The 23993-nt window shown below is 36.3% G+C and overlaps 1 protein-coding gene across 8 annotated transcripts in view; it reads left to right on the top strand.

Moving 5' to 3' along the window:
* LOC150081977 (fat-like cadherin-related tumor suppressor homolog) overlaps nucleotides 1-23993 on the top strand; it is a 1021521-nt gene that overhangs the window by 671094 nt on the left and 326434 nt on the right. For all 8 annotated transcript variants that reach the window (XR_016547261.1, XR_016547260.1, XM_090379029.1 and 5 more), the window contains 2 exons: nucleotides 2243-2548; nucleotides 15234-15442. Coding sequence is in view for 6 of the 8 variants with exons in the window: in XM_090379029.1 (XP_090235155.1) it covers nucleotides 2243-2548; nucleotides 15234-15442 (515 nt within the window). In the remaining 2 variants the exon portion in view is untranslated. The remainder of the gene's footprint in view (nucleotides 1-2242; nucleotides 2549-15233; nucleotides 15443-23993) is intronic.

Below are 23993 nucleotides of genomic sequence, written 5' to 3'. Positions count from 1 at the left end.
AATGGACCCAACACTGAACCCTGGGGGACTCCACTAATAATATTAGTCCCCGAAGAGCAGTGTCCATTGATTACCACTCTCTGCCTTCTCCCATTCAACCATCCCTTTATCCATAGCAGCAATTTGCCTCCAATGCCACACTGCTCCAATTTGTGCAGCAGTCTTCCATGTGCAACAGTATCAAAAGCCTTTCTAAGATCCAAATATATAATATCAAAGTTATTCCCTGCATCCAGTTCTTTTGTGACTACATCATAGTATCCAATCAAATTGGTCAGGCAAGACCTGCCCTTAACAAAACCATGCTGCGTCTGAGCTATAACTGAATTCTTGTCTAGGTGATCCTGCAGTGCTTCTTTAACCAGTGCCTCCATTAATTTACCTGGAACAGAATTTAAACTAACAGGTCTATAATTACTTGTGTCAGCCTTTGATCCTCCTTTGTGAATTAGGGTTACATTTGCACATCTCCAGTCTATGGGTACCTCCCCTGAGTCCAAAGAAGCTCTCATAATTATGGCTAGGGGTTTGCTTACTTCCTTTGCTGCCTCCTTTAATATAACTGGATAGATCCCATCCACCCCAGGTGCCTTTTTTATGTTTATCCTCAACAATCTCTCCTCCACTTTCCTCTCAGTTATTACAAAATCATCTAGCTCACTGGCAACGTTTACTTTACCCACGTCATTCTCCTTCCTGAATAACTCCTCATGCGTGAATGTAGATGCAAAATACTCGTTTAAATTGTTAGCCACCTGAGCAGGATCCTCAACTGTTGAACCATCAATATCCAGTGGACCAATCTGATTCATCCCTTTCCTTCTTGAGTTTAAATAGGTAAAGAACTCTTTTCTGTTTTTCTTTGCATCCTTTGCCAAGGATTTTTCGTAGTCTGCCTTTGCCTGCCTAATCTCCTTTGTGACTTGGTTACAGACCAACTTATATCTATCATAGGCTTCCATGTCACCCATTAATTTGTATGTATTCCATGCATTTTTCCTCTGCCACATGTCTCATTAGTTCATCTGACAACCATTTAGGCCTAAACCTTGAACAATATTTCTTAGTTGGTATGTAAAGCCTGGTAGCTTCCAAGATTAGTTCCTTGAATGCTTCCCATTTTGAGTTTGCTGTTGGTAACATCATCAGTTGGTCCCACTATATAGAATTTAAATGCTGTCTCAGACCATCATAGTCGCCTTTACGAAAACAAAAACCCTTCCCTTTACCTCTGATGGTAGTTACCTCCTTGAGTAAATCCCACTTCAACACACTGTGATCACTGCCACCTAGTGGTTCATTTATCTGCAGATTCATAATGCATGAAGAATCACTACTGATAATCAGATCAAGAGTATTGCTCCCTCTTGTTGCCGCATGAACATGCTGATGTAGAAAACAATCATCCAATAAATCCACAAAAGCCTTGCTAGTGTGTGAGTGACCAACCCACAAATTCCAGTCAATATCTGGGAAATTAAAATCCCCCATTATAAGACTCTCTGATTTACTGGCCCACTCTATTTCCCTGTACAATATCTTATTATACTCATCAGAGTCATTAGGCCTATAGCACACTCCTACTCTCAATTTTGGTTTCCCTATGCTTATGTCACACCAAACTGACTCGACACTGCCCTGTCCATCGATGTCGACTGGCTTCACTTCCTTGGAGTTTGTGTTTCTTAACTAATAGCATAACCCCCTCCTCCCCTCCTGTCCTGTCTATCCTTTCTATACACATTGTATTCCCCAAATTCCAGTTCCGCATTCCTTATATCTGTGTGACACCACGTCTCTGATATCCCAACAATATCTGCCTTTGATGTTTTGAGCAATACCTCAAATTCATCAAATTTATTTACCAAACTCCTAGCATTGGTGTACACGCAGGTATACATGCACCTGCTTCTATTCCTAGCTACCCTAACACAACCCATGTGTTTACTTATACCGCAATGACTCCCAGCAGTCTCTGAAATATCGTGCATCTTGCTTTTCAGGCTTCTGCTCATTTCAATAGAAGCAGTGCAAGAATCACTTCCACCTCTGCCAGTGGCTACTGTTAATTTATTAGTCCTTGTATCCCCCCCCCTGTTATACCAAAAAAAGTCAAACAAACAAACAACACAACAAGGAACTTTTTAAATGCTCTTGTACAGTGTAAATGTGAATTTGAACCAATTTCAATGACAGTTTTTAGCAATATATTTTATAAATCATTTCAGTTTTTCTTTTGTAGGTATACTAAGTTTATCCAGTGTTCATCAGTTTTCTAATCAGTCAGTGTATTCCCTCAATGTATCTGTTACTGATGGTGTGTATTCAAGTTATACTCGAGTCAGGATTGACATCTTGGGAGCCAATCAGCATACACCGGTGTTTACTCGTACTGTCTATGAAATAGCAATTCAAGAAAATCAAGCACCAGGAAGTTTAATGGCTACAGTAAAAGCAGTTGATCAGGATAGAGGAGAATATGGAAAAATAATGTATTTTATACAAGGAAAAGAGTATGGCAAGATGTTTGAGATTGACAGAGATACTGGTAGGTATTCTACATTTTATTGTGCAGTTAAACTATTTTAGCTATATATATACAATGGTGCTTACTTCTACATAATGTTATGATCGCTGATATAGCCTTTAACATCTCACTTCTATATAAATATTGTAACAAACAGTATTTATGGAATACATATGTCATTCATACTAGCAACCTTCACAATTAACCTGGTGTGGTGGCACCCTAAATTGTAGCAAATATATAGCAAATCTCAGTGGGGAATCTGAGAGGTGCTGAACTTTCCTTTTAATTTCTGGAAAATGTTCTTAATTTTTTTTTGAATTCTGCTTGGACTACCAGTATTTCATCTTTTCTTAATGGATTGCAACACATATTATTAAACATAAAACTGTTAATTAGTTCCATTTTCAGCTTAAAAATACCATTAACATGTTCACTGCTTTTGACACATATAATCATCAAATGGTACTGCTGTTAGTCATGTAAGCATTCAAAAAGCATCAAAGTGAAGTGTTGTGCCATAATGCATAACACTAGTCATTCTTAAGCAGCCAATAAACAAGTACTGTAAAAGTAGGATACATACAATTAGAAACTGTTTGATTCTGCCAGCACACTGAATGAACTCTGAGCTATTAGCAGTAGTGCTTTGTTTTTCTTTATAGCTTGATTCAATTTATATTTGTGTTCTGCTTGTTTGTTGTAAATTTATTCATGTTGAATAAACTTTGATTAAATTTTAAGGGTTTTTTTTTTTTTTTATTTTTGTAATTTACAGCTTCACTTTTAGCTTCAATTTAAAAATTTTTACTTTTCAACCGTTACGGGCACACCCTGACTTACGCAATACTTGACTTTATGTAAGTTTTTGCCAGCCAGTGAAAACTTAAAAAAAAATTGTGGAAACGTATTTTACATCCCGTAGGAATAAATGGAGGTATCGTGAAAATATTGTAATGTGAACCCAATAAAACATTGTGTTTTTTTTTTTTTTTTTTTTTTTTCAATTCGTTCCAAGTCCTTGGAAGTTGAAAATTTTGCTATATAACTAAGCTGTTTATCTCTCTAAAAGATCATATTTATAATAGAAATTGCACTACCCTTTCATCGTTATCATATGTTCCCATTATAAGAATCAATTTTGAACGCCTTTGTGATATTTTTCTAAAGGACATTTCTGGAGGTCACAATCAACAAACACTATGCACTTTCTGGTTTAATTGGCTTTTCTGTTAGTGCATCTAATTATAAACAGGTAGTAAACTCGATCTTCTTGCATTTGCAATAATACCAATAATTGAAATTGTGTGGGTTTTTATGCTATTTATGGTGAAATGTGTTCCCCTTCACTGAAATCTTCAAAAATATAAAAAACAAATTCTCAGAAACTTCTCTTCATTTCTATTTATGTGTTACAATGATGAAGGAAAGTGACCAATGGAAAGTGCAAGTGGTGGTAGTGCCAGAAAACAAAACAAAATTAATTTAGAAATGAAGATGAAAATGATTAAGAAGTAAGAAGAAGGACAAAGTTTATCATTTATTGCAAGGGAATTAGGTCTTGCTGCTTCCACAGTGAATACTATTTTAAAGGATATAAAAGAACATGTTAAAGGATCAATGCATTTAAGATCAACAGTGATCACAAAACAGCGTTCAGGTGCTATATCGAAGATGGAATAGCTGTTAATAATATGGATGGAAAATCAGATTCAGAAGCGAGTGCCCCTGAGCCTAATGACCATTCAAGCAAAAGCAACAAGTATTTATAAAGATATTAAGGATAAGTATAGCGAACCCCAACCCACGTTCGTGGCAAGCAATGGGTGGTTTAACAGGTTCAAGCATCGCATTGGTTTCCACAACATTAAAGTATGCAGTGAAGTGGCCAGTGCCGATTTTGCAGCTGAAGAGAAATTTTGTGATGTGTTGGAAAAAATTATTGATGAAGGCAGCTATTCAACGCATCAAATTTTTAACGTCTTTAAATTTTTAAAGTCCAATACTGCTCTGTATTGGAAAAAAATGCCGGATCGAACATACATTGACAAAGAGGAAAATACAATGCCAGGTTTCAAGGCATCAAAAAATTGGGCCACACTCTTTCTTGGGGCTGATGCAGCAGGAGATTACAGATTAAAACCACTGCTTGTGTACTATTCTGGAAATCCTCGTGCATTTAAGGGCATCAATAAAGCCACCCTACCTGTGCATTTCTGATCGAACTAGAAAGCATGGATAACAATATCTCTCTTTGAGGATTGGTTTAAATGCTGCTTCATTCCCGAGGTTGAAAAATATTGTAAAGACAACAATGTTCCTTTTAAGATTTTGCTTCTATTATATAATGCTCTTGGACATGTTACGAATCTATATGATTTCAATTCGAACATGAGAATCATATTTCTAATGCCAAACTTCACTCATCCAACTTCACTCATCCAACCTATGGATCAGGGTGTTATTTTGAATTTAAAAGCATACTATTTAAGCACAACATTTGTTCAGGCATTGTCTGCAGTAGACAGTGAGAAAAATTTTATTTTAAGAGACTTTTGGAAATCTCACAGTATTAACCGCACCATCTTAAACATTAATAAGGCCTGGGCAGAAATTACTAAGAGTTGTTTAAATGGCGCATGGAAGAAAATATGTCCATGGCATGTAAAAGGCTTCGAAGAGGGTTTGAAAAAGACTAATCATATGAAAAGGTTACAAATAAGATTGTAAAGGTTGCATTGCTACTTCAGTTGGAGGGTGTTGCCAAAGACGTGAAGAAGTTAATAGAGGAAGAAGAGAAGGAATTATCTAACAAATAACTTATTGACTTGCAGGCAGCGATAGTGAAAGAAGAAAATACTGACGAAGCTCAAGATGTTATTGCTGTTATTTGGTTTTTAGAAGCATTAGCAATGAAGGCTATATTGCTCTGGGGATATGCGGTGGTCGTTCCCTGACCTTTCCGCATCCTCCATATTTGGTGTTCACGGGCTTGAACCCCGGTCTAATCAAGAAGTATGTGCTGTGCACTGCTGCTCCTGCCCACCTGGCTACAGAGGCACCTGAAGCTCAAAATGAACCAAATGAGGAGCTGAGACACTTCATCACCAGAGAGATGGCAATGGCATTTCGTGAAATTGCATCAGCAATGGCAAGGTTTGAAAAGATGGATCCTGACAACGAACAATTCTTAAAAGTTAACAGAAGGGGAATGATATGCTTGCTTGCTACAAAGAAATCTACGATGAAAAGAAAAAAAAAAGCCACCGTCCAGTCATCCATTAATATGTTCTTTCGTAAGGTTGAGTGGCTAACCCCTTAAATCTTCACAGCCCTCAACCTCCGCAGCGTCGTACTTATCAGCTGACGGCCTCGATTCTGGCAATGATGCTCGAGAGGCAAAACTTACTGATGTTATGCCTGTTTCCTCCCTTTTTTTGTAATTTTATAATTTTGAAATATTTTTAAATTGCACACTTTTGTAATTTTCCTGCACATGAGATAAAAAATTTAATAAATACAATAAATAATTCTATTTACATGTTCGTCGAACATTTCTTTTTTGATTCAATCAATTCAACGAGCAACTTCTGCAATGAGCAAGAGTTGCGAGTGCTGCACAAGCATGGAAGAAATTCCAACTTACGTAGCGGTCTGCGGAAGTTCGGTGTGGGGAGTTCCCGTATTTTGAATTTTTGTTGTTTCTTTGGTTCTCAGCATTCCAAAAATTACAGCACATTGGATGTATTCTCTTCCTCTCAAATATAGGTGGATGTGAACATGTTAAGAGTATGAGATTTAAAATGTGCATGTGTACATATATTTCTGCTTGTTATGTATATAAATATATAAAAAAAAATTATAGAGCAAATATATATTCAATTTAATTACAGGTAACCCTCGGCACGAATCAGACCAGCACAAAACACTGGTCCGATTTGTGCCGATTCGCAATAGCACCAGTCACTAACCACAAGGCCATGAATATTTATTTTTGAAATTTTTTTATAAATTGAAAGTTTTAAATCTTCCAACAATATTTATCGGCATCGTACTGTACTATGTACTGTGCACTGTTCATGTGCTCAAGGACAATCTAAGCCAATCACAGATAATATAACATCAGTTTTGAAACCGATGAATCAGGGGGTGTAGCCACAATTAAAGCTTATTATCTATAGCAAACATTTATAGAAATTGTAAAAGCTTTAGACAAGTCCAACATTACCATCTGAGAACATCTGATGGTTGTTTGATGTCTTAAAGGGCATCAATCACATTAATACAGTCTGCCAAGAAGTGTTGATGATTAAGCTTCACACCAGCCAGAAGATAAATAAATTCAATACTCTAACTAAAAACACTTTATTTACAATAAAATAAGTATAAAATAGATATATATGTAGATATATAGATATGTTATTTATATTTTTATTTACAATAAAAATATAAATAACAACGATAAAATATACTAAAAATAGAAATTAAAAGCGATAAAATTTGCAGTAGCTTTCGGAGGCAGCAGTCTCCTTCCTCTGCAGCACATGTTTACTGTGCGGCACATCCTGAAATGCTATTTAAAGATATACCGCACAGTAAACATATGCTGTTATTTGTGTTATTTATATTTTTATTGTAAATATATATCTATTTTATACTTATTTTATCGTAAATAAAGTGTTTTTAGTTACAGTATTGAATTTATTTATCTTCTGGCTGGTGTGAAGCTTAATCATCAACATGAATTGTCCCAGACTTGTAGGTCTATTTAGAGACTGCCAAGAAGTGACTGTTAATTGTCTAAATGGAGTGTGGCGTAAATTTCTCCCAGATTTCATGCATGATTTTAGAGGATTCGAGCCACAACAGAATGATGTAGAAAACATCAGCAGGCTGGCACAAGAGGCAGAGTTAGAAGAAGTTACAGTTAAAGATGTAACTGAGCTCTTGAAAAGTCATGCACAGACTCTTTCAAATAAACACCTTGAAGCTGCAGACTTAGCCAACAGCAGGAGGAAGAGAAAGAAGAAGCTCCTCCTATAAAAATTATGAAGACTGGTGATCTACAACCGATTCTTGCAAGTGTAGAGTCCCTCATTAATGAGCTCTATGACATTGATCACAACTGGCAGAGGAGTTCCACAGTTAAAAGGGGTGTCATATCAAACCTGACCAGTTATTTTGAAATTCTTAAAGAAAGGAGAAAGAAAACTGGGCAATCAGCACTTGCTTCTTTCTTCAAAAAAGGAAACCTCCTCAACCAATGCCCTCAATAGAAGATCCTCAACCTTCAAAAACCAACTAAAAATTCAGCATTATGCCGAATTTTTAGTTGGTTTTTCACTGTCAAAATGTTTTGTAATTTATTTTTTATTTATTATATGTAACTGTATTTATGTAGGTTAAAAATAAAACACTTTTTTTTAATTAAAAAGTTTATTTCTGAAATTTTAATTACTTCAGTATTGAAAAGGGTAGGTAAAATTTTTGATGGCAGGAACCTAACCCTGTAATTTCCCGTTAACTCCATTATATAAAGGGTTCCATTTGTGCCGATTCCAGTTCTGCCTGTCCCTCCATGAACTTAACCCCTGCATAAATTAAGAACTACTTGTAGTTGCTTCCGTTTTCAGATTTAGTTCAAAATTTATTTCAAATTTGGCATTCTGCAAAGTGGGTGAAATTTAAAATTTCCTATGTTGCCAACCACAGGGTAGTGACATCGTGAGTGAATATTGCATTTCATGTTGCAAAAACAATATGCAATCTTTCAAAAACAACTTATGTAAGGCTCATATAATTTGAATTTACAGCAGTATTTCCATGCTGAAATAGCAGTACTATTTCAGCATGAGAATAATGGTATGATACCTTTCAGGTTTCATATCATTATTCCTATGCTGAAATAGTTGTAGAACTGGTTGCAGTGCAAGTGATATGTTCATACACTTATATACTCTTTGAAAACCATAAAAAATCACATTGGAAACTGTTGCAACTGTAGCAGTAAAGGTTTGTCTGTGTTTAGGAATGTGTGTGTGTGTGTGTGTGTGTGTGTAACCTTTTTTTGCGACGCGGAAGTGATGTCATTTGTAGCTTCTGCCAGAGGCAAATTATCGCAACTTATATTGTTGCAATCATACAAGTATGATTGCAACAATACAAATATTTGTAATCAAATACTTGTATTGTTCCAATCATACTTCCTTAATAAATGAAAGAGCATCAAGGCTCAGTATGTCCTACGTTATTGATTAATTTTTAAAAAAAATGAGAGGAATTACCTCAATATATGTGTACAGGACATTTCTTTACTAACACTCTCCTTGACTTAAATGAATTCAAAATAACTAAATGAATTCTAACACTTGGGGGCAAAACATTAGTAATCCAATGCACTCGGAATCTGTGGCTCAAGAGCTCTAAACTCATCACCAAAGTACATCAGAACTCCAATGAATGTGAACAATTATGATTGAGTTCTGATGTATTTTGGTGACAGGTTTAGAGCTCTCGAGCCCCGGATTGCGGGGACATTGGATCACCAATGTTTTTCCTCAGAGTGTTAGAATTCATTTAGTTATTTTAAAATTCATTTAATTCAAGGAGAAGGTTAGTAAAGAAACGTCCTGCATACATATATCAAGGTAATTCCTCTCATTATTTTGTAAAAAATCATACTTCTGTAGCTGCCATTTGATTGTAGCCATTCAAATGGCTACTATCAAATGTGTAATTAGGCTATTGGCTTGGTAAATGATGCAAATTACGTCATTTAGGACGTAATTCGCATCATTTCCACATCACATTGTCATGAAATTTCAGTCTGATTTTTATTTCAGTCTGAAATGTAGTAGGTGCCACCAAAGATGTTTTGACATAAAAAAAAATGCCATCTGCCCAGGGTCTAACTTGAGAATATGCAGGCCCTAAGCAAAAGTATTTTTGGAGCCTCTGTAAAAATGTCTATCATGAAATGACATTTAATGTTTTTGGATTAATAATAATAATGATAAATTGATAGGTTATGGTACCAATGGCACATTCAAAGGCAAATATATGGGGTCATGTATGATTTTCATGTATAATTTTGGGGTTGTGGCTAGGAAAAAGTTGGGACCCCTGGTCTAAAGTCCGATAACGCCACTGGTGTGTACTAGCATTCACACACACACAAGTAGCAATAACTCAGTTCATGCACTTATCTAGACTCCAGCAGACTCGCTTATGGCAAAAGCAAAATTATGTGAAATGATTATGAAGGTAACTCTAAAAGTTTCTGGAAGAAGGTGTTTTGTGTGGCCATAATTGCCAAGGAAAAACAGTTGGCATCTCCTTATCTGTAGTTTTAAGATTCTCACAGCAGCAGAGGGCACTATGGTAGAATGTTGTGTTTTTTGAATTGTAAATAAAAAAATTTTACTTTATGATTCAAGCAGATGGGCCCCATGATTTTATGAGCCCTAGGCAATTGCTTTGTTTGCCTAGGAGTAATTTTGTCTTTGTGCCTACCACTAACAGTTGAATATAAACATCAATAAATATCCACTTAGTTTTTTTTTTGGCTCATTTATATGAATAAATGGATGGCAGTATAGCAGGAAAACATATTTTCTGGTTGTAACTACTGATCGTCACACTGGTTTCCACAAACTGGGCTTGAGAAGGAAATCAAAAAAAAAAAAATAATAATAATTTTAAAAAATAGTTTAAAATAATCTTCTAAACCCAGTGCAATGTAGCTTCCATGAAGGCAGATCCACTCTTGATCTGCTGATTAGGACAGAAGAAAACATATGTGACACCTTTATATGAAAACAACACCTCACCATGGTTCTCTTTGTTAAAAAAAAAAAAGTTTTTGAAATGGCTTGGAGGTATGCTATGATGCAACACTTATGCGATCTGGAACTACTCAGACATCTGCCACAATTTATCAGAAACTTCCTACATCACCGCACATTTCAAGTTAGAGCTCATAACCACTTATCTTTTATTAATTTTATTCAGGAAGAAGGGATCACACATGAGTTAGTCTTTACAGTCTGTTGTTGCGAGTAGCAGTGATTAACGGGCCCAATCCCTCCCACTCATTGCTTTTTACTTAGTGTTAGAGGGAATCCCCACCACTGTTTTAAAGTTGGAAAATGAGTTCTCAATTTTAAAACAGCAACATGGGGAGGTTAATTATGCCCCTTTGCTGCTGTTTTAAAATCAGGAACTTGTTTTACAATTTTAAAACAGCTGCAAAGGGGAATAAACACACTAACTAAAATGGATACCATATACTGAAGAGGGGATAGTTTATAATTACTGCGAGGAAAGCAATGAGTAGGGTGATTAAATCTATCAATCACTGCCACTTGCAATGACTGATTGGAAGGGCTACCAGATTGTAAGACTAACCCCAACATGGTTCACTGCCAAGTGCCACCCAATTTAAAAATAATGAATTCAATAATACAGGACCTACCACAAACAGTATTGACTACCCTGTACTCCAATGACTTCAGTATCTTCTTCCATTCCCCGAATAAAATGTGGAAAGACAATTGCAAGGTGTATTTAACAATAACAAAATTGTTAAATGATCCAGAAAAATGGTTTTCACCTCTCATCCCAAAAGATTGTGGGGATACACTTCTGTAGGAAGTATAACCAGCATTTAGACCCAGAACTTCAACAAAATCAAATCATCCTAGTATCAATTTTCTTGGTGTGGTATTTGACCAAAAACTTGCCTTCCTTGAACATATTAAAGCAAAAGCACTCTAGATACTTGTCTTAAGAAGTGAAATAGGCTAAGGTGAAGAAAGACAAGAACCATGGGAAACTTAATAGGCAGACTCATTTCTTTTCTACTGCGGTTTCTCCCTGCATTCTTAGTAAACAGATGTTGTGTGTGTTATCAGTAGTGGCAGTAGAAGTCGATAACAATGTATTGATTAGTTTTTTCTCATTGTTAAAAGCAGATTATTGAAGTTCATGAGTGGGCTGAAATTTACTTACAGGTACACCCTACAGACTGCCTCAGTCTTAGGGTGTTTATTGCCCCCCCCCCTGCTGTTTTAAAATAGGAAAACATCTTCTATTGCTACTGTCAATAACACACACCCTCTGTTTACCGAGAATGCAGGGAGAAACTGCAGTAGGGAGAAATGAGTTTGGCCAGTAAATTTCTTGAAGTTTGCTGTGGTTCTCATGTTTGCTTTATTTATCTTCACCACGAAACATTTTAAAAGTGCTATCTGGCATAACATGGGGAGCCAACATTTACCCAATACTATCATTACCATTACATCTGTACCATGCATCAATACAGTCACGTATAGACTACAGAGCTGTAGTCTATACATGACTGTATAGAACAGGGTTTCTCAACCTATGGGTTGTGGGACCAAGGATAGGATCTCTGCTGCAGTGGATGTCTTTTTGTTGTCTGATTCTGAAGCATTGGGCTGGGTACCTGAGTACTTGATGAGTCTTGCTCTTTTAATCCTTCAAGGGTATATACCCTATTCTTGAAGCTCTCACTTTGTTTGGCCTAACTTCCTTTTGGTCTTTGCAATGAACGCACACAAAGGCATTCACTGTGGTCATATTGTCCTGGTAAAGGTAGTTTTGTAAAAAGAAAACAAGTAAACACATATAATATCATATAATGTTCTCCCTCAAACAAAAGTTTTCTCACTACTTCAATCTCTTTTCCTTGCTGCTCTAGTTTGAGGCATGATTTTAGTCAAAATTGAATTTAAAGCAACACAAGTAACCAAGAGATATGAAAGTAATGACAATACTCTAATCCCATTGTTTGACAGCAGTACAAACTACACTATTCTAAATTATGTTTCGTTCTATGTGATATCTATATATCAGGGGTGACCAACTTAATTTGTGATGCGATCTACTTTTTTTCTTCAAAATATGCCGCGATCTAACATCTCAAGAATTTCATTGCACATGGTTAAAAAAGTTAATCAGCACATACTGAAAATTGTTGTTTATAAATTTTTAAATTAAATACAATTCAGAATTCTTATTTTAAATTCACATGTATTTAAATTTTTAATTTATGTGAAATTTGTGTCTTCATGTCATCTGCCAAGTTTTCAAAATTTGGGATATACTGTGATAAGAATCTTCTGTATGCAAGTCCGTAAGAGTAGAGCGATTCTTCGTTTTTGTTTGTTTCAAATACAAAAAGGTCGATTCACATAGAGATGTGGAACCAAAACAGAAATTTAAAAGTTCAATTCATTTTTTTCATTTGGGTACTTTTCTCGGCAAACATATTTCCAAAAGTCTTTTTCTGATGATCTGGCTTTTAAGAAGATATTGTTTAGCAATGTAATAATTTCATTTTCAAGTAATTTTTGCATGTGAAAAATCTCAGAGATTTTTTCTGCAATTTGTTTCGTATCTAAGTCAACATTAAATGGATAAGAAATATATTGAACAATTTCTTCAATTGTTTTAAAATCACTGAATCTGGTTTTAAAATCAACAACTTTCTCAATTTCAGAAACACATTTCTCATTATTAAATTCAAAAACAGGATATTTTTGCAAATAATCTTAATATTTGCAAAATGATCGAATTTTTTTTTCGAGATCTTTAGCCATTGCAAAAATTGATATTTATATGCAGAAATACTACTAATCATGTCACCCACATTTTTATTTTTTCCCTTGTAATTCTAAATTCAGATCACTTTATTTACTGATGAAATCTGCCAAAAAAACCAGATCACACAACCACTCCATATTTTTTTTTGCTGTGATAATCATCTCCCCTTTTATCAACAAATTTTTTAATTTCATTCAGCAAATTTTGAAATCTCTGTAGAAACTTGCTCCGACTCAGCCACCTCACGTCTGTGTGTAATATCAGATCTGATTCATTTTCATCGAGTTGCATTTTGAAAAGTCTCCTTTGAAGAGATTGTGTCCTCTGATGGAATTCACTATATTTAATGCTATGTCCATAACACTTTTAGTATTTAATCTTTTGCTGGTTAACATTTGATGGTGGATGATATAGTGGTAACTCAAAAAATCTGGGAATTCATTTGGCACAATGCGATGAATCCATTAAGATGCCCCATTATTGCTTTAGCTTCATCTGTTGTTATTGATACGAGCTTTAAATAGTGGCAATTTAAGTTGTTCAATAAAATTTTTGAATGTATTAAATATATCAAGACCTCCAGTTCTTTCTTTTAATGAAACCACACCAAGACTCGTCCAACACCATACAAATAAAAACGAGCAATTGAGCTGTGTCACTGACATTTGTAGATTCATCCAGTTGTAAAGAAAATGACACACAAATTAGCAATATGAGCACACAATTGTTCTCTCACATTTCTACTAATTTTTTCAATGCATCGCATCACAGTATTTCGAGATAATTGCAGATCTTGAAGAGCACCTTTAATTTCATTTTTGTTCTTGAAATTTTCAAAAAGAGAATCTGTTATTTCTAAAAATGTGTCTTTAATGAATTGACCATCAGAAAATGGTTTGCATTTTTTTGCAAGACAGCTCACTTCAAATGATGTTGCAGTTACTGCTTTAGATTGTAAATGAAGAAATTTTGTTGGTGCAGATAATCTGGATTTAAATTCTTTTCATTTATTTTTTCTAAGGTCACTATTAGGCAGATAATCTGATTGGTATTTACCATGGAGTGCGTTGAAGTGCCTTTCTAAATTTCCTTTTTTGGCGACAAGTATAGTCATGTGGTTCAGCGGATTTGTAATAAGCTTATGAGTGGGGCGCATAATAATAATAATAATATTTAGATTTTGACTAATCAATTTTTTATATATATTTAAAATTCATTGTGATCGACCAAAATTAAAGCAGCGATTGACTGGTAGATCGCAATCGACTTGTTGACCACCCCTGCTATATATAATTATACACATGTATATGTATCACATAGAACAATTTTTTCTATAATTATACAATTATAGAATAAAATCACATTTATATTTTAGTGAATTTATAGCTTGTGGACCTAACAAATTTCTTCTGATATTGTTTACCCCCTTCCATTTTGTTCCTATATCAATAATGTAACAGTGGTGGTAGAATTCTACATTGGATTTTTTAAAGCAACTTGGAAAACCAAATAAATAACAAATTCACTAACTTAATCATCTGGACACAAATATTAACCACAATACATTTTAAATAAATGTTAAAAAGAAATAATGATTTTTAAGCTATAAAAAAAATTCCACTTAGCAGCTTCCAGAAAACAATTCATTGAAAACTAGCCAAGTTTATAAGAGGTTTATAGGTTAGTTTATAGAGTTCTCCTAGTTTTAGTCTTACTTTTACTTCAGTACAATAATTTTCTGTAGGGAATACCCAACTTATGCGAATTCTCATTTACTCAAGGGTACTGACCGTGCACAGTTTTGAGCCCCCTACTGTATATTAGAGGGCCATATAAGGCCATTTTAATAGTCACAAGTTGCTATCTGAATGATCATATTCTCTGCTACTGAATAGCATTATTAACATAATGATATTTTTATATTTGCTGTTATGTTTCATATTTACTATTTCTGTTGAGTAACATATGTTTTAGAGTACTGCAGTTTACAAATAGTACAAAAATGCAAATCAGTGCACTGCTTGTAATGTTTTAAATTGACATGTTAATCTTAGTAATAGTGCAATTCATTATATCACAGGTACTTTATATGCTAGAGCTATCTTAGATCGAGAGAAACGACATCTCTACGAAATACCTGTGATTGCTGCTGATGGGGGTGGTCGCTTAGGATATGCCACAGTACGTGTTACAGTTACTGACGTTAATGATAATGCACCACAGTTTGCTGCAGCTGAATACAAGGCTACTGTTCATGAAAATACTACTGTAGGGACTACAATACTACAAGTAAGTTTTTAATTATTTAATTAAATAATAATGTGAAGAGAAATAAATAAGGGACAAATTCCCATCAAACATGTTCACTGCTTGAAATAATTAGTTGATATAGTGTGTTGTTTACAGCTGATATTGCATAGCATTAGCATTAGCATTAGTAGAGGCATTTGATGCAAGAAAGCAAGGCGCCTCCGTAGCCAGGTGGGAAGGAGCAACAGTGCATCGCACACGCTTCTTGATTAGACCGGGGTTCGAGCCCGTCACCACCAAATACGGAAGATGCGGAAAGGTCAGGGAATGACCACCGCATATCCCGGAGCAATATGGCCTTAGTTGCTAATGCTCCTAAAATCCAAAATAACAAACAAACAATAACAACAGCAAGAAAGCAAGCTTATGCAGCATCAGCCAAGAAAAAAAAAAAAAAAAAAAACCCCACTTCCACTTCACCCCTCTGTTCGTTCAAAATACCTGTCCAGCTGAGCCTTAAACTTATTTAGGCTATCAACCTCCACTGCAAGGGATGGAAGTCTGTTCCACCAACCAACCACCCGCTGGCTAAAGGCAAATTTCTGCACGTCTATCCTACATCTGTCTTTCCTCAATTTGAATTTATGCCCTCTCAGGTGATTATTCTGAGCTAGAGGAAGAACCCCGTCAGCATTGAGCATGCTCAAACCATTCAAGGTTTTCTACACCTCTATCAGATCACCTCGCTGGTGCCTAGTCTCCAGACACTGTAATTTGCAAAACTTAAGCCTTTCTTCGTAAGAGCACCCCTTTGTTCCATTCACTAATCTTGTTGCCCTTCTCTGTACTTGTTCCAGCAGCTCTACATCCTTCTTGAAATGAGGCCTCCAGACCTGTATATAGTACTCTACATGTGGCCTGACCATTGCCTTATACAAGGGAATAATCACCTCCTTATCCCTGCTGGAAAAATTCCTGTATATCATTGACAATACACCATGAGCTACTTTTGCAGCCCATCTGCACTGCTCAGTGAACTTCATATCTGCTTGCACAATCACCCCCTGGTCCCGTTCATTCTCTACCACTGTCAGTGTAGTACCACAGAGTTGATACGTTGCTCTGGGGTTGCTGTTTCCCATGTGTAGTACTTTACATTTTTCAGTGTTAAACTTCATTTGCCACGTCTCAGCCCATCTGCTCAACATTTCCAGATCCTGTTGCAGCAGCATAGTGTCAGTAGTGTCCTTGACAACCCTGCCAACCTTTGTATCGTCTGCAAACTTGAACATTAAGCTTGATATACCATCATCAATATCATTTATAAATACAGAAAACAATAATGGACCCAACAATGAGCCCTGAGGGACTCCACTAATAACATTAGTCCACGATGAGCAGTGTCCATTGATTACCACTCTCTGTCTTCTCCCCCTCAACCACCCCTTTATCCATAGCAGCAATTTGCCTCCAATGTCACACTGCTCCAATTTGTGTAGCAGTCTTCCATGTGCAACAGTATCAAAAACCTTTCTAAGATCCAAGTATATAATATCAAAGCTATTCCCTGCATCCAGTTCTTTTGTGACTGCATCATAATATCCAATCAAATTGGTCAGGCAAGACTTCTCCTTAACAAAACCATGCTGTGTCCGAGCTATAACTGAAGTCTTGTCTAAATGATCCTGCAGTGCTTCTTTAACCAGTGCCTCCATTACTTTTCCTGGAACAGAAGTTAAGCTCACATGTCTATAATTACTTGTGTCAGCCTTTGATCCTCCTTTGTGAATTGGGGTCACATTTGCACATTTCCAGTCTATGGGTACCTCCCCTGAGTCCAAGGAAGCCCTCATAATTATGGCTAAGGGTTTGCTTACTTCCTTTGCTGCCTCCTTTAATATAACTGGATAGATCCCATCCACCCCAGGTACCTTTCTTGTGTTTATCTTCAACAGTTTCTCCTCCACTTTACTGCCAGTTATTTCAAGATTCTGTAGCTTACTGCTAGAGTTGAATACACCTCTGGCATTCCCCTCGCTGAATAACTCCTCATGTGTGAATGTCGATGCAAAATATTCATTTCGTTTGTTAGCTACCTGAGCAGGGTCATCAACAGTTGACCCATCAATATCAAGTGGACCAATCTGATTTACTTATGAAGTTTACATAAGTAAAGAACTCTTTGCTGTTTTTCTTTGCATCCCTTGCCAAGGATTTCTCGTAATCTGCCTTCGCCTGCCTAACCTCCTTTGTAACTTGGTTGCATATCAACTTGTATCTATCATAGGCTTCTGTGTCATGTGTTAATTTGTAAGTATCCCATGCATTTTTCTTCTCTGCCATATGCCTCATTAGTTCATCTGACATCCATTTTGGCCTAAACCTTGAACAATATTTCTTAGTTGGTATGTAAAGCCTAGTAGCTTCCAAGATAAGTTCTTTGAATGCTTCCCATTTTGAATTTGCTGTTGGTAACATCATCAGTTGGTCCCACTGTATAGAATTTAAATACTGTCTCAGTCCATCGTAGTCGCCTTTACGGAAGCAATATCCCTTCCCTTTACCCCTAATTAGTTACCTCTTTGAGTAAATCCCACTTCAGCACACTGTGATCGCTGCCACCTAGTGGTTCATTTATCTGCAGATTCTTAATGCATGAAGAATCACTGCTGATAATCAAATCAAGAGTATTACTCCCTCTAGTTGCCTCCCGAACATGCTGATGTAGAAAACAATCATCCAATAAATCCACAAAAGCCCTGCTAGTGTGTGAGTGACCAGCCCCCAAATTCCAGTCAATATCTGGGAAATTAAAATCTCCCATTATAAGACTCTGATTTACTGGCCCACTCTATTTCCCTGTACAGTTTCTTATTATACTCATCAGAGTCATTAGGCCTATAGCACACTCCTACTCTCAATTTTGATCTCCCAATGCTTATGTCACACCAAACTGACTCAACACTGCACTGTCCAGCGATGTCGACTGGCTTCACTTCCTTGGTTTTTATGTGTTTCTTAACTAATAGCATAACCCCTCCCCCTTCCTATCCTGTCCATCCTTTCTGTAGACGTCGTACTCCCCAAATTCCAGTTCTGCATCCCTTATATCTGTGTGACACCACGTCTCTGATATCCCAACAATATCTGCCTTTGATGTTTTGAGCAATACCTCAAATTCATCAAATTTATTTACTAAACTCCTAGCATTGGTGTACACGCAAGTATACCTGCACCTGTTTCTATTCTTAGCTACCCTAACACAACCCATGTGTTTACTTGTACCGCAATGGCTCCCAGCAGTCTCTGAAATATCATGCATCTTGTTTTTCAGGCTTCTGCTCATTCTAATAGAAGCAGTGCAAGAATCTCTTTCACCTCTGCCAGTGGCTACTGTCAATCTATTGGTCTTTGTCTCCCCCCAAGCTAGCAGTTTTCCGACCCACCTAACACTGCCTCGATAGCATCAGCAAATATTCTTGCACCCTTTCTATTTAAGTGTATCCCATCCCTGTAGAAGCAATCTCTCCTGTTAACAAGTACAGCAATCTCTCCTGTTAACAAGTACATCCACAAGCATATCCACATGCAGATTAATTCCTCAGCAATGAATATTAATTCTCATGAGTGTTGAAGATAAAACTATACCACTTTTACTTTGCTTTTCCATTCTTCTAATATGATTGGGATATAGGTAGTTTGTAATGTTTATGGCTGCACTGGGTTCCCTTAATATGATATTCCCAAAACCATAGCTTTTAGAGTAGGGTAGAATAAAAGTCAAGCATGGTAAGCTTGCAGTAGAAGAACTTTTACATCACAAAGTATCCTTAGTAGACTGTGGAATTCATTCTAAGAGACAGGAATGTACAATAAACACTCGATTTTACAAACTAATGGCGGGGGAGGGGGGGAGAGCAGAGCAGAGCGGAGTGCCCATTATTGCTGTATTTCTGTTAAATCGGAAGTTGGGTTTTTTTTTTTTTTTTTTTTAAGACCATTTGTTACCCCACATAATTGAAAATTTAAACGGTTATCCTGTATATATCTTTTAGTGTTTCTGATACATATCAGTATGTATTAGAAACAAAAGCCCACACACAAAGACCAATCAACCACCATTACTATATCTGCTGCAACTCCCTCTACCTTCACCTCCCTAGCCAGGAGGGAAGGAGCAGCAGTAAGTAGCACACGCTTCTTGATTAGACTGGGGTTCGAGCCCGTCACCACCAAATATGGAGGATGTGGAAAGGTCAGGGAATGACCACTGCATATCCTGGAGCAATATGGCCTTAGTTGCTAATGCTCCTAAAAAAAAAAAAAAAAAAACCAAACCAACTCCCTCTACCAAAACCCAGTGGAAATAGGAAAATGAAGTACTACCCCATAACACAAGAAAAAAGCATGTCAAGGTGAAGAAGGTACCAGCTAAATCAGTCTTGGAATGTTTTGCTGAGGAAGGAATTGATACCAGTCAACAGCTATTCTTTCCAAAAGAAATAATTCCAAGACTAATAAAATAAACCCTCAGCACTTGGAAGTCAATCAATGGACCTACCCGCCCAAATAATGGCTGAATTCTTGCTATGGAATTTTGGTGATATATAGATAACATCAAGACCATCCTGCAATAACATTAACCAGATTGCTTTTGTTTGTAGGAGACATATCTGAAGGAAAATGATGACCTCACTGTTCGTAGCCTTGCTATCATTCATCAGAATAGCAGTGAAGATACTTTCACTCATGGAACAGTTGCTATAATTGTGGATAACTAGACTTCATTTCAGCCTTTGATACTCACAGCAAACATAGAGGTAGTAGCAATCAGAATTGCAGTTGGGTTTTTACTAATAGTGTGTAATATTTATTTGCAATCTGACATCCCCCCATAGAGATCTTTAGAGCTTATAATGCAATTGCTTCCACAGTTTTATTATTAGGGAATTTCAGCAGACATATTATCCTGTGGGAGTAGTTGGGGATAGTGCTGATATCATAGAGCACATGCATACTGACAATGATATCTCTCTTTTAAATATGGGAACTAACAGCTTTTACTACATGACAACCTGTACATTTTCTGCCATTGATCTTTCCATCTGTTCCCCTTCTTTCATTCACTTACCTGAGAGGTGGAGGTGAACTTATATGGAAGTGATTCTCATATTCCTTTTAGGTTATCCCAGTGGAAGATTGATCAGACTGACAGGAATGCTTTCCAACATCTGACCTCATTGCAGTCAGTCAGAAGCCTGTCAATAATGCAGTGATGTACATCACATAAAATGTTGACCATGTAGCTACAATTGCCATTCCAAAAACCTCTACCCAGTTTTCACCATTTCCCAAAACACAGTGGAATGCAGAATGCACAGTAACCAAAAAGCAGAAATCAAAGCTTGGAAGGGGATATTCTGAAGAGATCCTGTAGTGAATAATCTCATAGCCTTTAAACATGCATATGAAAAAGAATGCTATATAATCTCTACCTTGTGCTGGTATAATTTCACACATATTCTGACTTCACCCTTAATTTTTTCAGCATGGTGTTGTTTGTTCCAAACAAATCATTAGTTTAAGGTGCATTTAAAATCATTAGGCTCTGCATGAATAATAATGCTCTGTTTACCTCCCCTCCCCCCCCATTAAAATTGGACACTCTTTTGGTAAAATCATCAGTTATTGCTGCTGGCAAATATACCGTGATTTTAATATTAAATAAATAGTATGAACCAGAGCTGTAATGATCAATACGTTCTACATTGATATCAATATTTGTAAAATAATCAGAGAAGTTTACCTCAATATAGTACGTAGAACACTTCCGCATGATACTCTCCAGAAATTAAAACGAAAAAATCGAAAAACTTACATTAGATTAAAAAAATAATTAAAAATCAATTTAACCCAATAAAACTCAATTTAACTCAATTAAAAATCAATTTAACGCAATTAAAAATAGGAAAATTAATTAAAAGAATTTTAACAAAAAAATTACAAAACTATTTTCCTTCCTGAAGCTGACAACGGTTTTAGACTGTATATTGTGATCACAGGAATTCGGTAATTTTCATACCATCGTGATCCTGTGATCACGACATACGGTCGAAAGCATTGTCAGCTTTGGGAAGGAAAATCATTTTGCAATTTTTAATTAATTTTCTTATTTTTAATTGCGTTAAATTGATTATTAATTGTGTTAAATTGAGTTTTATTGGGTTAAATTGATTTTTAATTATTTTTTAATCTAATGTAAGTTTTTTGATTTTTTACTTTTAATTTCTGGAGAGTATCATATGGAAGTGTTCCACGTACTATATTGAGGTAAACTTCTCTGATTATTTTACAAATATTAAATAAAAGGACTGCAAGGTCCAGTATATCTTGGTGTAAATAATTTGAATATGAGAAGGCCTTTAATTTCTTTTTTTTTTTCATGATACTGCCATATGGGCAAAATATACCAAAATTACTTACATATGCATATAATTACAATGCATATAACTCATAATTATGTAAGTAATTTTATTGTATGTTTTGTCAATACCTAGAAAAAATAAAGGCAAGGGCATACTTATACTCAAACCCTGGTTCTAGTGCAGCTATATTTATTATAAAAAATTTTTATCCATTTCCCTGTCAGTGGAATCTCTTAGTAAAACTAAAATCTCTTGAACTAGACAGTATGCATTTGAGTTTTATTTGCACTCTAAATTGAGGCTTCATCACCTGCAAGTTGCTAGATACTAAAGTTCCTGATGAGTTCCCAGTTTTATTTGTATCTAGGACAATCATCCATTTCTTCAATGTCTCAGATTTATCTAGTAATGTACCAAGTTTTAGATCAGTACACTCTTTTCATCAGGAACAACGAAAAGATAAGTAAATTGAGCTTAGATTAGCATTAGCATTAGTAGAGGCATACGATGCAAGAAAGCAAGCTCATGCAGCATCAGCCCAAAAAAAAAAAAATGCTTCCATTTCACCTCTCCGTTCATTCCAAATGCCTATCCAGCTCGGCCTTAAAATTATTTAGGCTATTAGCTTCCACAACAAAAGATAAAAGCCTGTTCCACCAATCAACTACCCGGTGGCTAAAGGCAAATTTCCACACATCTATTCTACAACTATCTTTCCTCGATTTGAAACTGTGCCCCCTCAGGTTCTTAGTCTCAGCAAGAGGAAGAATCCCATCAGCATTCAGCTTGCTCAACCCATTCAAGGCCTTATCATCTCACTCAGATCACCTCGCAGGTGCCTACTCTCCAGGCGCTGAAGTTTGCAGAAAAGCCTTTCTTGGTAAGAGCACCCTTTTGTTCCCCTCACCAATCTTGTTGCCCTTCTTTGTACTCGTTCTAGCAACTCTACATCCTTCCTAAAATGAGGCCTCCAGAACTGTACATAGTACTCTAGGTGTGGCCTGACCATTGCCTTGTATAATGGGATAATCACATGCCTATCCCTGCTAGCAAAATTCCTATATATCATTGACAAGACTCCATGACCTGCCCTGGCAGCCCGTCTGCACTGCTCAGCGAACTTCATATTTGACTGCACAATTACCCCCAGGTTTTTTTTCACTTTCCACTTCTCTGAGTATAGTACCACAGAGTTGATACATTTCTCTTTGGTTATTGCTACCCACATGCAGTTCTTTGCATTTGTCAATGTTAAACTTCAGTTGCCACTTCTCAGCCCATTTTTCCAACTTTTCTAGATCCAGTTGGAGTAGCATACTGTCTTTACTGTTGTTAACAACCCTGCCAACCTTTGTATCATCTGCAAACTTGGACATTAAATCTGATATACCTTCATCAATATCATTGATAAATATACAAAACAACAATGGGCTCGACACCAAACCCTGGGGAAATCCACTGACAACATTTGTCCATGAAGAGCAGTGTCCATTGATTACCACTCTCTGTTGTCTCCCACTCAACCATCCCTTTATCCATTGCAGCAACTTACCCTTAATTCCATACCTCTCCAATTTGTACAGCAGTCTTCTGTGTGCAACGGTATCAAAAGCTTTCCTGAAATCCAAGTATAGGATATCAGAATTATTTTTGGCATTCAGTTCCTTTGTGACCACATCATAGTATCCAATCAAATTCGTCAGGCAAGACCTCCCTTTAACAAACCCATGCTGTGTCATAACTATTACTGCAGTCTTGTCTAGATGATCCTACAATGCTTCTTTAACCAGTGATTTCATTATTTTCACCCGAACATAAGTTAAATTAACAGGTCTCTAGTTACTTGTGTCACCTTTTGAACCCTCCTTTGGGAATTGGTGATACATTTGCACACTTCCAGTCCATGGGGACCTCCCCTGAGTCCAAGGAAGCTCTCAAAATTATGGCTAAGGGTTTGCTTACTTCCTTTGCTGCTTCCTTTAATATAACTGGATGGATCCCATCCAACCCAGGTGCCTTCCTTATGTTTAACTTCAACAATTTCTCCTCTACTTTGTTCTCAGTTATTACAAAATCACTTAGCTCCCTATTAGCGTTTGATAAACTTTTGGCACTTCCCTCATTGAGTGACTCCTGATGTGTGAATGTAGATGCAAAATATTCAT

This window comes from Mastigoproctus giganteus, chromosome 8, assembly GCF_048544385.1.
Source record: "Mastigoproctus giganteus isolate SK-2022 chromosome 8, ASM4854438v1, whole genome shotgun sequence".
In the NCBI taxonomy this organism is placed as follows: domain Eukaryota; kingdom Metazoa; phylum Arthropoda; class Arachnida; order Uropygi; family Thelyphonidae; genus Mastigoproctus; species Mastigoproctus giganteus.
Note: the sequence above shows the minus strand (reverse complement) of the source record. Positions and strands in the feature narration are given on the sequence as shown.